Raw genomic sequence first — 14,236 nt, 5'->3', positions numbered from 1 at the left:
GACCAGCAACTCCAGGGGTTTCAGTGAAAAGTTTTGTATTAAATTAGTGCAGTTACAGCCAACGTGACGTTTCGGTCCACTCAGGGACCTTTCTCAAGGCTTGAGAAAGGTCCCTGAGTGGACCGAAACGTCACGTTGGCTGTAACTGCACTTATTTAATACAAAACTTTTCACTGAAACCCCTGGAGTTGCTGGTCATTTGAACAGTATATATATATATATATATATATATATATATATATATATATATATATATATATATATATATATATATATATATATATATATATATATAGGAATGAATGAAGCAGCACTCGAATAATGCTAAAAGGTGTATTAAAAAGTTAGTACATCATAGCGATGTTTCAGACAGACTGTGTGCCCTTTATTAAGCCAACAACAGCATTGCACAGGTAAGATATATTTAAGGCAGTGATGAAAGGGAAATTACCTCATGGCTTGCATCACAATTACTTCCAATCAATTGATATATGTGCATTCATAAGTACAAAAGAGGTCAAAATCCTTGTTTAAACCTAATGGATGTAAAGATTTGAGTTTTTTAATCCACCAAACCTCCCTGAACTGTGTGGTCTCACCTATATAGATCACACCAATATGTCAACACATAAATTGCAAACTTGGAAACACAAGTACAGTGTCCCTGTAACTGTACAGATTGTCCAGTATGGGGATGAATAAATTCTTTACCCTTAAATACATATGGACATTGTACACATCCCAGACAGGGGAACATGCCTTTTAACCTACCACCCTAAAAGATATTGGCCTCCCTGGGTTTAACTTTCATCTCGGATGAAGTAACATGTACCCTAATGATCTGGCCCATGCGATTTGAAATTAAAGGTGGTGTTCTGAATTCTTGTATCAATGGGTATGCATTACGCAAGATATACCAGTGCTTTTGAAGAATTTTACTATCTTCCTGTCTAGGTTTTCTAATTTGAAAACTGGGCTGTCCGGGGGGAAACTGGACAGGTGGTAACCCTAAATACAGGGCTGAAAAAAGTGCTTAAAAAATAATATTTCCAAGTATTTACAGTCATTTGTCTTTATTAGAGATTAATTATTGTATTCAGGGCTGACTTACCCCTATGTGAAAGCTACATATACTGTATTAACCTGCTGAGATACTGCAATGGTACAGACATGTTATACACAGCTTATGGTTAGTAGTTTAAACAGAAGTTACCTCACCCTACAGCAAAATAATTTCTGGACCCCATATACCCTAATCCCAAAATGGAACTCCTCATTTTATTCCTTCCCCCAGTGGCAGCTTCTGTTACTGCCTGTTTATGCCCCTGCTTCCTGGGATATATTGGAACAATAACAAAAATCTGAATTAACTATAAACTGGCTTCTTTTTTATTTAGAGACCTGATAAGTTTGGATAGAATCCCCAGAAAAGACAACATTAAAGAAATTCTTCTTCACAATCCTCCATGAATAATACATGCCAAGAGGCATTTGTTTTAAGAACATAAAAGATACAGCACTTGTATCTTAAGGCCAAGATAAAAGCAGAAAGAAATACCATCCAGTTAAATAATATATATATATATGTGAAGCAACGAGAGAATGTATAAATATTTGGAGAACTCTTGATAGAAAACAACAGCATTTTTTTTATTGTCACTAGGGTGCGATTTTGTAACAAGGCAAAAAAAAAAAAAAAACATGAATATTTGTTAAACCAAATACAGGTTATGTAATAAATAAACCAATTAGTGCAAATAAGAGAGATCTTTTCCTACATTACTCAGCAAGAGTTTAGTCAGTTTAAATAAGTACTCATGAGTGTTTGTCGGTGCTAAACAAGAGGCAGCTAATTGCTTTCATAGGTGTAACATTTCAGGTTCGGTTTGAGAAAAGATACATTCCCCCTGGTTATCTTGGGATTAAGCTATGCAGACTGGTTACTTACTTTGGCATACTGAGTAGTGTTTATTTAATTCTTTATAAGCTAGAGAATAGTATATTACATTAAATTTAATGTTATTGTATTAAGTGTGTTAGCTACTAAATTCATCCAACAATGTATGATTTTTTTTTAAACAGAATGTTACCTGCCCTGCAGACTTTAGAATTTAACTTTGGTACCTGGAGGAGGGACAACATCATTGAAAAATGCAAGGCAAGGATAGCAGGAGAGGTAAGCAGGGTGCAAAGAGCAACAGCAAGAAAAATAGGGTATTTGTATACTCATGTTTGCGTCTATTTGCACAGACCCTGACGTTTTCAGCAAGTCCACATAGAATGCAAAGTGCTGTATTAAAGGACCAGTCACATCAAAATTATTTTTAAAAAAATTTGTTAGTATACATCGAAAAAATAAACACCAAGACAAATTAAACTTTAAAATTGCAAAGCCTTTATTAAGAAATAACTTACCCAAACACCACTTCCACTCCTGTTCAGAAAAGGCGACAGGGCGACGATTCATCCTGCGGCGCTCTATTGCTCCTCCCTGGCTATCTCCCATATTGTACTGACAGCATGTGAAGCGAGGTGAAGCTGCGTTGTGCATTTCAGATACCTTGATGTACGTGTATGAAACAGGCCCGAATAAAAAGAATCCCAGGAAAAGCACAGCAATAGAAGGACTGAGTGGGAACTGTGCAAGCAGCCACTGTCGGGATTTTATCTTTCACCCCACTCTGGGGCACCATTCTAGTGCCACTGGATCTCACCAAAGACCTGTGTACGCGGACATTACCTCTCCAGAAGCCACAAAGCAATGCACGGCTCCCCCATCTTCTTCCAGTGCATCCTTTGGCTATGTGTACCCAGGCGGTCCCTGGCTACTTGGACATCTCATTAGTGCCGGGGATCAGTAGCCACCCAGAGTCCTTATTTATTTATTTGGACCTTATTTATTATTATAAAAGCACGATTCGGGGACAAACAAAAATTTTGCGAAAATTAGAATCGTACAAAGTTTTCAGTTTTTTTGCTGAAAAGTCAGAAATAGTTGGATTTTCAGATAATTCCAGTTTTGTTTCCAATACAATTTTTTTGTCTTTTTAGCATTTGGACTTTAATAAATAACCCCTAAAATCTACTTATGTAAGACAGTAATAGTTCTCTTTACCCCATCAAGCACCCATAACCCAGTACTGTTATCAACTCCACTACTCCATATCACCCCATAGCTCAAGGTCCAGTGCCACGGGATTATCTATGATTCTTCCCTGTCCTTCAATTCAATCAATAACTGAATCATATTCCTTTAATCTAAGGAATATTTACAAAATATGACCATTTATCAGCCAAAATGCCATCAAAATGCTGATTCACTCTCTCATCATATGACATATTAATTACTGTTACTATCTGTTGGCCGTTCCCTCTTGAGACTTTTTAAGTCCATAATGATTGCTGCTGTCAGGATTATACACCTTGACGACCAATCCTTCTCTGCTACGCCACTCTCTACACTAACTTCCACCGTCTTTTCAGAATATAATTCAAACTATTAACCCTCGCATTCCCAGGAATTCACACCTCTGCTGTACACTACACTTTTGAACCTATCCCCAAAACAGCCATTGGAAATTAACCCTATTATTAAAAGCCTGGTAAATTATAAAATTAAGACAAGAAACTTAATATATTGCATTATTCAGAAGTATGTGCTGAAAAGTAGGGAATACGAATCTGCAGGTTGATACAGAGACATTTTTATAGAAACTCTGACAATCTTTTAATATTTAAGCAGGCCTTCAACATCACCTTTTCTATAGGCACACTTCAGGGCCACAGCTCCAGGCCAATTTTGCAATTGAAATTACAACTGAGTATCTGGCACTGTATAACGTCAATATGATTAGAGCTACAGTACTATCTTCTATAGTAACACATATGATATATTATAGAGAATGCTATGCACAAACAATAAGCCCACGATTTCTAGAAGCTGCTTCTTAAACCTGCCACTATATTATTGTTTTTCTACAGAAGGAATGCTAAAAGACAGACTCAGTGTAGAGGGAAGATGTTTCCATAGCACTCTCTACACAGATGGAAGGTCACAGAGTCACTGAGATTAGACTAAGGAGGTTGATTGGAAGTGATTATAGTGGCAGTGAAAGCAATGACAGAAGTGAGGTTACCAGAAATAGTCAATACCTTCAACAAATGATTGGTCAGAGGGTATAAATACAGTAGATCAATTAGTCTGGATGCTGAATAATGCTGATCAAGGCTAGAATTCTGCTTTTCTAAATTTACACCTCTTCCTCCTCCTTCAACAAACACACACACATACATAATGAATTGCTTATATTTTAAAGTATATTGAAAAAGCATCAAATACAAGGTCTAAATTTGAATATGTGAAGTCACAGAACAGATGGTTAAGTCAGATCTTCCTGAGAACCTGTGGCACTTGATAGTCTTGTAGCACACTAAAATAGAACAATTATCAAATATAGCCTGTTGAATAGACCCCAGCATGTTTCACAGTCTGTTGCTCAGATCAGAAGTAAAATGCAATCATGAAACACTTCTTGGTCTACATGGAAATCATTCTGCTGACTCCCAGGTTTGCTAAGTGGAGAATCCTAAATTGACCATGAACATTATTTGGCCAAAAGTTTCAGTTCTTATGTATTCTGCTCTGTAGCACGTGGTAGTCCCTTGCAGTGAGTTTGTATGAACTTCAACTGAGCATGATCGAATTGTTGGAAAGGTGGAATCTTATGATGGTGAAATATTGATAGCCATAGAAAGCTCCAAAACCACTCATGCTACTGTCACTGTTTGTTTCTGGAGATTATGTGCTACCGTATATACTTGTGTAAGCACTAGATATAGCTTAAAATAAAATTGCCACTAATTAGAAGTGGTGCCTGAATACTTTTGACTGTTTACTGTAGATAACAATGGGATCTAATGGACTAAATACCATCACTTTCACTCACTTTCACAAATTGGCTTAGCCTGGTGGCTTAGGCCACATGAGCCACATCAGCAACTGATTCACAGTTAGTCTGTACCCTGTTTACCCTGGTTATTGTTTTAGGCCCAATTATTAAAGAGTTTTTTTTTTTTTGTTTTAAAGAGGATTTCCCAGGTAATTTATAACATAAAGTTTTATTTTTTCTCTCTTTTCATGATCAATTATTTTTAACAGTTTTATATTGTTTATTCACAGCAACTCCCCAGCCTAAATCACGTCATTTATTTTTGAGTGCAATGGTGCAATGAGTTGAATGTAAATTCAAAAACACAATTTCACTGAATGAAAGAAATTTATGAAAGAAATGTATGAAATAATGTGACCCCCCCCTACTAAAGAACTGGAAAGAGGTAGAAGAGGAAGGCAAATAATTCAAAAACTATATAAAAAAAATTAAGACATTGACACCCATATGTAATATAAGGCACTAAGTTTGCCCAGAAGCAGTAACCAATAGTATTTAATAATATGTTTGCTTTTAAACAGACCAGTAAATGCTTCCTGCTCATTGGTTGCTATAAGGTTATTACATTAAAATTGTATGCAATTTAGGGATACCATTCTATGCCTAGTTTCTTCTTCTCAATAAAGGAATTAAATCATCTGCTCCTGATTGCCCCTAACAACATCTTCTTTAGTGCATATCCTACAATTCTCACTTGGAACATTTTTAAATAGACACATTTGAAGGCATTACAGATTCAAGGCAGTCATTTCAGGACCGCTGCTGCTCTGTATACAGTAAGTAGGCAATGCTATGTGTTGGACTGCTACCCTGAGTGCAACTCTGACAATGAAGGGAAGCTGGGAGCAGTAATTCAGCAAAGTTTCCCCGAAACAAAACTCGCACAAATGTGGATCGTTAGAAATAACAATAAAATAATTGTTTTCATTCCAAGAAAATATAAACATGTTGCAATGGTGTAGCAGGTGCAGGATAGCTAACAGCCAAAGCAACTCCTGGGACTGAATACTGAAGCATAAGTAGCTCCACAGCTGCACAGCTTTTCTATTTAGCACAAAAACAATGGGATCTCTTAATAATGTGTCATCCATTTAATGATGTAATAAAGCATCAGTAAGACTCATGCTAAACAGGGTGATTTAAATATCACAGTCAACTCTTCAGAAGTGCCCTGTGGGCTAAGCAAACTTAGAACAACCCCTCTGAAAGTGCAATAGGTGCAACTTCATACGATTCAGAGCAAGAGACAAGAAGGACTGAGCGGCACCAAGCACAACTGTATAGAAGTGCAATGAGCACATTTTGACGCAAGTACTTTTTAATGGGGTTTTAACACACAACTCACTGCAGAAAAATTAGACACAAGTGCAACTGTGAGCCTTTTGACCTAGTAACCCTACTTCAGCACCCCCTTGTGACTGCAGCAATGCTGCATTTATATGATCAAGTGTGAGCAATTGTAAACTGTGACACGTGGCTACAATAATCTCCCTGTGATATTAGCAGACTTAAGGTGGCCATACACGGGCCGATAAAAGCTGCCGACAGACCGCGGCGGCAGCTTATTGGCCCGTGTATGGGGCCCCCCGACGGGCTTCACCGATCGAGATCTGACCGAAAGTCGGCCAGATCTCGATCAGATGGGACAGAAAATCCCGTCGGATCGCGGCCGCATCTATTCGTTGATCCGGTCCCGCGATCCGACCGCCCGTTAAGGCATCGTTAGGATCCGATCGTTGGGCCCTAGGGCCCACGATCGGATCAGCCCGATATTGCCCACCTCAAGGTGGGCATATCGGAGGGAGATCCGCTTGTTTGGCGACATTGCCAAACGAGCGGATCTCTCAGTGTATGGGCACCTTTAGCTCAGACAGAGCCCCCCCCATAATACATTTACCATGCGCTTTGCATCATGCAATAGGGAGCAGCCTGAAAAATAAAGTACTGGGGACAACTTCAGTTACATAGAAAATTGTTGCATGTTTGACCTCCGATAGTAAGTCTAATGCACAGGGATTCAGCACTTTTAGCCTAATTCTTTGTCAGGCTTTAGATGATCATGTTAGGATATTAGGGGTCATTTATAAAATCAGCTGTATATCGACATATTTCATTAAAGGGGTTGTTCACCTGTGAGTTAACTTTTATTATGCTGTAGAGAGTGATATTCTGAGACAATTTGCAATTGGTTTTCATTTTGTATCATTTGGGTTTTTTTAGTTATATGTAGCTTTTTATTCAGTAGTTCTCCAGTCTGCAGTTTCAAGAAGCTGGTGGCTAGGGTCCAAATTTCTCTAGCAAGTATGCATTGATTCAAATTAAAGACTAGACTCTGAATAGGAGAGGGCCTAAATATAAAGATGAGTAATACAAAGTACCAATAACAATAAATTTGTAGCCTTACAGGGCATTTGTTTTTTTAGATGGGGTCAGTGACCCCTATCAGAAGAAGAAGGCAAATAATTTAAAAAAAACTATATATAAAAATAAATTATTAAAACTAGTGATAGACGAACCTGTTTGGGAAATGGCGAAAAATTCGTGAAACGCATTAAAGTTAATGGGTGTCAAAATATTTTTGACACAAGCAAAATTTTTTATACGCAAGACTATTTGGTACAAATGCATTAAAGTAAATTATTGCACCTATTCATGCTGGGGGAAACCCTGGAGCTACTATCCCCAAATACCTGTCAGTAGCTGTCAGTAGCTCCAGGATTCCCACAGTGGGTTGTATCAACAGGCACAACAGGTGCTCAGATGCAAACGCATTTTTAACACATGCACCGGAAGTGATGTAACCTCCACTCTAAAAATCCTAGACGCAACCTGTACCCAATTTGCATAACACCACAATCTCAATTGCTTCCATTTGATGCAATGGGTACAATTGTGGTGGATGCAACTCAGCACATATATGACTTTTAAAAATTAGCACTTGGAGGTAAAAATGAAAAAAATTGAATCAAGCATTTAGTTGGAATCGGTATTTGGAATTAAATCTTTGTCGGTTAAAATACCCCCATAGTATGCATTCCTTAAACAACTGATTTTAATGTGAACCCTACATTTGCATTCACTATTACTCTCTACAATTAAAACTGATTAAAAAAGTTAAAAATGGTACCAAATATATTTTGAAATCATGACAATACTAATAATAATATCCTACTTTGGTTTTCTTCTGCTGACGTGTCATATGTGTTCTTCTTGCAGTTAATGATGCAGCCACATGGCAGATGGCTCCAGCGCTCAGACAGGACAAACAGCGGAGTAGTGGCGGCAGACAGTAAACTTAGGACGAAACTTAGGGTCTCAAAAGAGAGGCTCTGAAAGCCAACAATGTGCCGGACAACCATTTGTATCTGGAAGGTAAACATTGAGTACAGTGCTTTAGTTGGAAAATGCAAAGGCAGAATAAGTATTGAGCAACATGGCAGACTCAAGTGAATGCTGATTTGGCTAGATAAACTGGAGACTAATAACAATACAAATAAAACAACTGCATTGAAGTACTCTATTAAATATATAATACTGTAATTTTGATCCATGACTATGGGCAAAAGCATACTTTCAAGTAGAGTAGAGCTACTTTCAAAATATTGTAATTTAACATCCACTTAAAGCTGAAGTTGCAATTACTCTACAACGTATCATAAACTTATAATAATCTCACGAAACAACGTTAATGGTGCTGCCATTATGAACAAGATAGGCATTTGCTGCACACGTTCATTAGCTTTTATTTTTTTTATGGATATGTGACGGCACCACATTCAGGCCACTACTCCATTGCTTTTGTTACAGATGTGTCTACTCTTAACAAGCATGAATTATGGTAGATTTAAGCCTTTATGATTGGGTAGCACATGGCAGGTGACTGTTGCATTTCCACCCATTACAAGAATCAATGCCAACCCAATCCCTTTCTTATAATCATATTTACGTCAACCCAATATCTGTACTTGATTTACACCAATGCACAGAATGCAGGAATGATATCATACATGCCATATTTCTGAATTGCAGGTTATTGCATTATGATTTTAAGATTAATATTTTATAACAGCTTCCACTGAAATATTTCGTAAGTGCAAGAATTGTTTAATAAAATAAAAAAGCCATCCTCTAATATATTTTTATGTAAAACTGCATACACGAAAGGCAAAAATATATTTTACTACCCTGCACACACACTTGAACGTCTTCCTCCAAGGATTACATCTACTGCAGGCTGAAAAACGGAGAATTAGAGGAAGCACTGTGATATAAATACACATATTCCTCACCCTCTCTGTATCTCACTCACTAAAACTTAGCACTGCCATTAAAGAAAGAAAGTTTATTGCTCAGCCTAATAGGTGTGATATCACGGGCAGCCATGCACTGCTCTGCATGTTAATAGAATGGATAGGGGCACTGAGGCTGCACTAAATTAATTTCTGCAGTGCTTTTGTCCTTTAATCCTGCACCCTGGCTGGGCTGCAGTCATGCTGTAATTTTTTTTCATTAACCATTTCCCTCTGCTTATGTCTTTTTAGCATAGATTATTTTTATTTATGTTTTATTTTACACAGCCTAATCATACTGGCATTACTAAAATTATCATTTAAGTGTTTGGTCACTGTTATAGCCTATAGACAAATACAAGAGTCCTCTGCACTCAACCCATTATCAATATATTTAAGACAGAGACATTTTGTGCATACTGCTACTGAAAAATGCCTTACCCTTTAATGTTTATGTTTGTCCATATATTGCAATATATTTATGTTATTATATTGATAATGGGTTGAGTGCAGAGGACTCTTGTATTTGTCTATATATATTTTGTGGTCACACCCTTATTGCACCCCCGCCTAATGGTTTTAAAAATTAGTGGTGAGCACAACTTTCCCCTGTTTGTCACTGTCATAGCCTGCAGAGCATGGTCTCTTATTTTTCAAAAACATTAGACAAACACTTAACCACTAGCAATAGTGTTTGATCCCCCCCCCACTGACCTAATTGCCATCAAAATGCCTCTGGCGTTATAGTAAAGGTGTCACATATGGATGAGTTCCTCTGCCTATTAAACTTGTATGAACTGCATCCTCTTGTATTATTAAAAGACACACATAACATATTGCAGTAGTGAAGAGTGAGTCTTTACCATGATTGGTAGCCACAAAATGACTTTAGTCAAAGCAAGGATCAAGGAGAAGCGCTTCTGAGCATACAGTACTTTGATGTTCCTGCTGCCTCTGATACTGTTTGAGTAATGCTGTCCATCCCCACTTGTTTCAGCCACACTCCTCTTGAACACTGCCTCCGGGCTTACATATTTCTCGTTGAAATTCTTCAAGCTTTTGCCAACGGCATTATCAGGGGACAGGGATGATGCATTGCTACCCAGAGGTGTCGTTGGGGTGAGATATCCTTTGTCAATATCTTTGTAATGAACATGTTGGTCATCTCTACAAAGCAACTGGTGGGATAGAGGGGCAGAAAGGATGACCAGAATGCAAAAGCAAAGAGAATACAACCCAAAAATAAACAAAATGTAAGAACTTGTGCAGTCAGTAAAACATCCCCATGATGTAGCGTGAAATCTACCCCAAGCGAAGAAAGGAATAGCACTTATTAGAATACTAATCACCCATATAGTTACAACTGCCCAATAGATTTTAACAGTCACCTTGGGCGTTTCGTTGTTTCCTAGTTTATAAACTGTATAGAAGTTGTAGCAAATAATGGAGGATGCCTTTAAATTGCTTGAGATTCCTTGGAACAAGTAGAGAAATGCTGCAGCCGAGCAAAGAGGCTGGGAAAGGGCATGTGTTGTCCACTGTTGCAGCATGAAAATCGACGCTGGTACAACACTGACCAAGTCATCCAAGGACAGGGAGGTCACAAGCAGAGTCAGAGTTGTCCTGCTCTTTATTTTAAGCAAGAAAACCAGCGTAATAATGCTGGCCACAAACACAGTCAGAGTGATTATGAGTGTCAGGCTGAAAAGTAAAGCATTGAATGGAAACGGTGGCTTTGGCACGTCCATAATGCCATGCTCTGGTGCAAACCTGGTGCCATTTGTAGGTAGGAGAGTTGGTGTTACAGACATTGTCCTGAGCCTGTGAATCTCTACTTATTTCTCCAGACACACTTTACACATATTTCCCATGGTGCACAACTTCCCTTTGGAGTTGTATGATCTCACTACCAATCTGCTGTGCAAAACTTACTTTTACTCTTCAATCTCCCAAGCACACCCCAGGATTTTCTCTGTACAGAACAGCCTGACATCAGAGATTACATTCCAAGCACTAAGACTAGAGTACTTCCGTGATGAAAGAAAATAGCAACAAAATTGATACATGTAAGAGATAATGATACCCCCCAAAAATGTTGCTGCCTTTCAGAACACCGATATCCCTTCTTCAGGTAGGACTCTCAGCAAAGCCAACAGAGCACAGGGAAACCTCTCTTTGATGCCAAACAATGACAGTAATTATTCACAGCGTCAGGCAAGGCAATCCTGTTCAAAAACAAAAGCATGCAGGCAATGTCCTTGTGAGTTTATAATCCATTGAGTGAAGGCAGAGGAAAGGAGGACAACTTCATGCAATCCTTTTGGAAACCGCATACTACGTATCCTGATTGAGAGTGTTGCAAGGAGGTCTGGCACGTTCAAAGCATGCTGCCTATGTGAGAACTGTAGTAGAGTGAGATGCTCTTTGATTTCGTCTGTGCTGTTGAAAGCTGCAGGAGGGTGGAGTCAGAATCTCGCAGTGGAGAGAAAGGAAGGGTCTGATATATTGCCACAGACTTGCCTGAGAGGCAGCAGCTATGCAAACATTACTGTCATGCGGGAGTCAATGCACCGGAGCTGCGTGTGATGCTGATAGGATGGAACATTGTGTTGCATTCAAATTGGATGCAGAAGTCATGTTCCTTCTTGTACAACAGAGAAAAGTTTCTGTTACAGTGGCACAGCCATGGCAGTTACTAGTTTTGCTGTTTATAGAAACCCATATAACCCAGTAAAGAACTGGACAGGCGGGTAACGTGAAATGTTTTGGCTAGACCCTTTATCAATTGTATAGGAACCAAAAATTTAGGTCCACATGTGACCTCTAGACTGCAAAACCATGTATTGTGGGTAAAGAATTCAAGTCACAGTAACAGATAATAATATTAATAAACTTTCTTTTAAGTTATAAAATGTTTTCAGTATAATAGAGAGGTCAATTTTTATAGTATACCAGAAGAAGGCCATATTGGTGCAGTGTGGATGGTGGAATTCTCATGGAATTAAAAGACAAAGTTATTTGACACAAGTGGATAGATTCTGAAAACACAAAGGGGCAAATTCACTAAAGGGCAAATTTTCGCCAGCGAACACTCCGCCACACTTTGCGCCACTTCGGCATGCATAAATTCGTTACCACTATGCTAATTCAGTTGCTAGCAAAACTCACTGACAAAGTTTTGCCAGCGTTAATTTGTCAGTGTGAGCATTTCTTAGTGATCTCTCACTAGCGTTCAATTCTGCCTAGCGAAACTTTGTTAGTACTCTTACACTTTGGTCAATTTGAATAGGGTGGTTACATACATAAGTCATATAGGTGATGCTGGTGCAAATGCTTAAAGGGGCCACTTATTATTACACATGTCCAAGGAAGCTAAATAAAGACAAAAGAGAACCTTTAATGCCCTAGACATGAGCCCACTAAATTAGGGAAAAAAAGACAGGAGCGCTCCAACCCCCCGCCATATGTTTAGTTCAATATATTAGAATCCTTTTCTTTTCAGCGGTTATTTTTACGTTCATAAAGACTTGCTCACCGCTATTCTAAAGTGGTTCGAACCCGAACCCTCCGCTTTAAACTTTCCAATACAATAAGTTGTGGGTCACTCCCCGCTCCTGTTCGGTGGCCCGGGTGCTGCACCCTGAACCCTTAGCATGGGGGAGACATCAAAACTTGGAAATCGTCAGTTTGGCACGCACTCAACAGGACTCCAGACAGCGGTAAAATTTCTCTTTACTTTATTGCACAAACATCTATCGTCCTAACGCGTTTCGTGTGTTACCACATGTAATCAAAGGCATCAGACATGAGCCCACCCTAAAACAAATGTGGCATGCCCCTCAAATTGGTTAAAAAAATTGTTAACACAAAAATCATTAATAATGAAAAAATTGCCAGCATTTTTTACAACTTTTATAAGTTGCTGGCATACGGGATATGATGCCACTGATATAAGATTGAGGAGGATGTAGCTTCATCTTATCAGTCTATGTCTTATGGTCTAAGGTGGTGAAGGAAACTCTGGTAAAAGAGGTAACGTTCTGTAAAATTCACACTTTTGCAGAGTAGCGATTGTTCGCCTGAGCTAAAATTCGCCTGGCGATAGGGTGCGAAACTGCACTAGAGACAGTGTCTTTTGCTAGCGAATTGTCCTCTACACCTATTAGTAAATTGGCGATGCCCCTCTGGATGAGATTTCTGGCGAATTTTTGTTAGCGACGGCCACTTCTCCCTTTAGTAAATCTGCCCCAAAGAGTCGGAACCCTGATCAAAGGAATCACTAAGTTTTATAGAGTACAGTAATAAAAGGAAATTACTGGTGGGATAGCATAGAGATATCTTCCCAAAACACCGAAAAACAAAGAACTGCTCTTACAGCCAAACAGGTGCCCTCAAGGCCAGGGTACTAGTAACCAAGGCTAGCTTGATAACAGAATCGATTCGAGTCAGGGGGGCTCACGGAGGAATCTGAATACACAGAATTTTATTCTCTTTCAATATCATCTGGGATGGGGATGAGGAGTCGTTGGAGGAGTTTGTCCGATATTGTAATGGGAGAGTGCAGGGTCTTGTTTTTACCATGGAGACACATAAATTACAGATTCCGTTTTTGGATGTCCTATTTTCAGTAGAACAGGATTCAGTGGTCACGGATTTATATAGGAAACCAATTACAAGGAACACATTACTTCATTCTGATAGTGCACATCCCTTTAGCTGTAAGAAGGGAATCCCGGTGGGGCAATTCATTCGCCTGCGTAGGATTTGTTCGTCTTGGGAGCGGTTTAATGCACAGGCGATGCAACTGTGGGACCGGTTCTTGGAACGTGATTATGATAACGAGGTGATCAGGGAGGCGTATGAGAAGGCAGTCTCGCTTGATAGAAAAGCCCTTTTGGTTAGGGGGAAAGATCGTAGACGTGGAATGAGTTGTAAAGCTGGCACGATAAGGTATTGTACTACTTTTGATAGAAACACTAGATTCATCAAGAATAGTGT

General features: G+C 38.9%; 1 protein-coding gene across 1 annotated transcript in view; it reads right to left on the bottom strand.

Annotated features, from left to right (window-relative positions):
* The window catches only part of gpr149.L (G protein-coupled receptor 149 L homeolog), a 48,478-nt gene extending 36,816 nt beyond the window's left edge, over positions 1 to 11,662 (bottom strand). Inside the window, exons 1-2 of the mRNA XM_018263775.2 lie at positions 10,102 to 11,662; positions 8,122 to 8,314 (exon numbers count right to left, since the gene is read on the bottom strand). Coding sequence (XP_018119264.1) covers positions 8,122 to 8,314; positions 10,102 to 11,049 — 1,141 coding nt within the window. The 5' untranslated portion in view covers positions 11,050 to 11,662. The remainder of the gene's footprint in view (positions 1 to 8,121; positions 8,315 to 10,101) is intronic.
* Positions 11,663 to 14,236: the final 2,574 nt, after the last annotated feature.

Source organism: Xenopus laevis, chromosome 5L (genome assembly GCF_017654675.1).
Source record: "Xenopus laevis strain J_2021 chromosome 5L, Xenopus_laevis_v10.1, whole genome shotgun sequence".
Lineage (NCBI taxonomy): Eukaryota > Metazoa > Chordata > Amphibia > Anura > Pipidae > Xenopus > Xenopus laevis.
The sequence above is the reverse complement of the archived record's forward strand: the minus strand, read 5'-3'. Positions and strand labels throughout refer to the sequence as shown.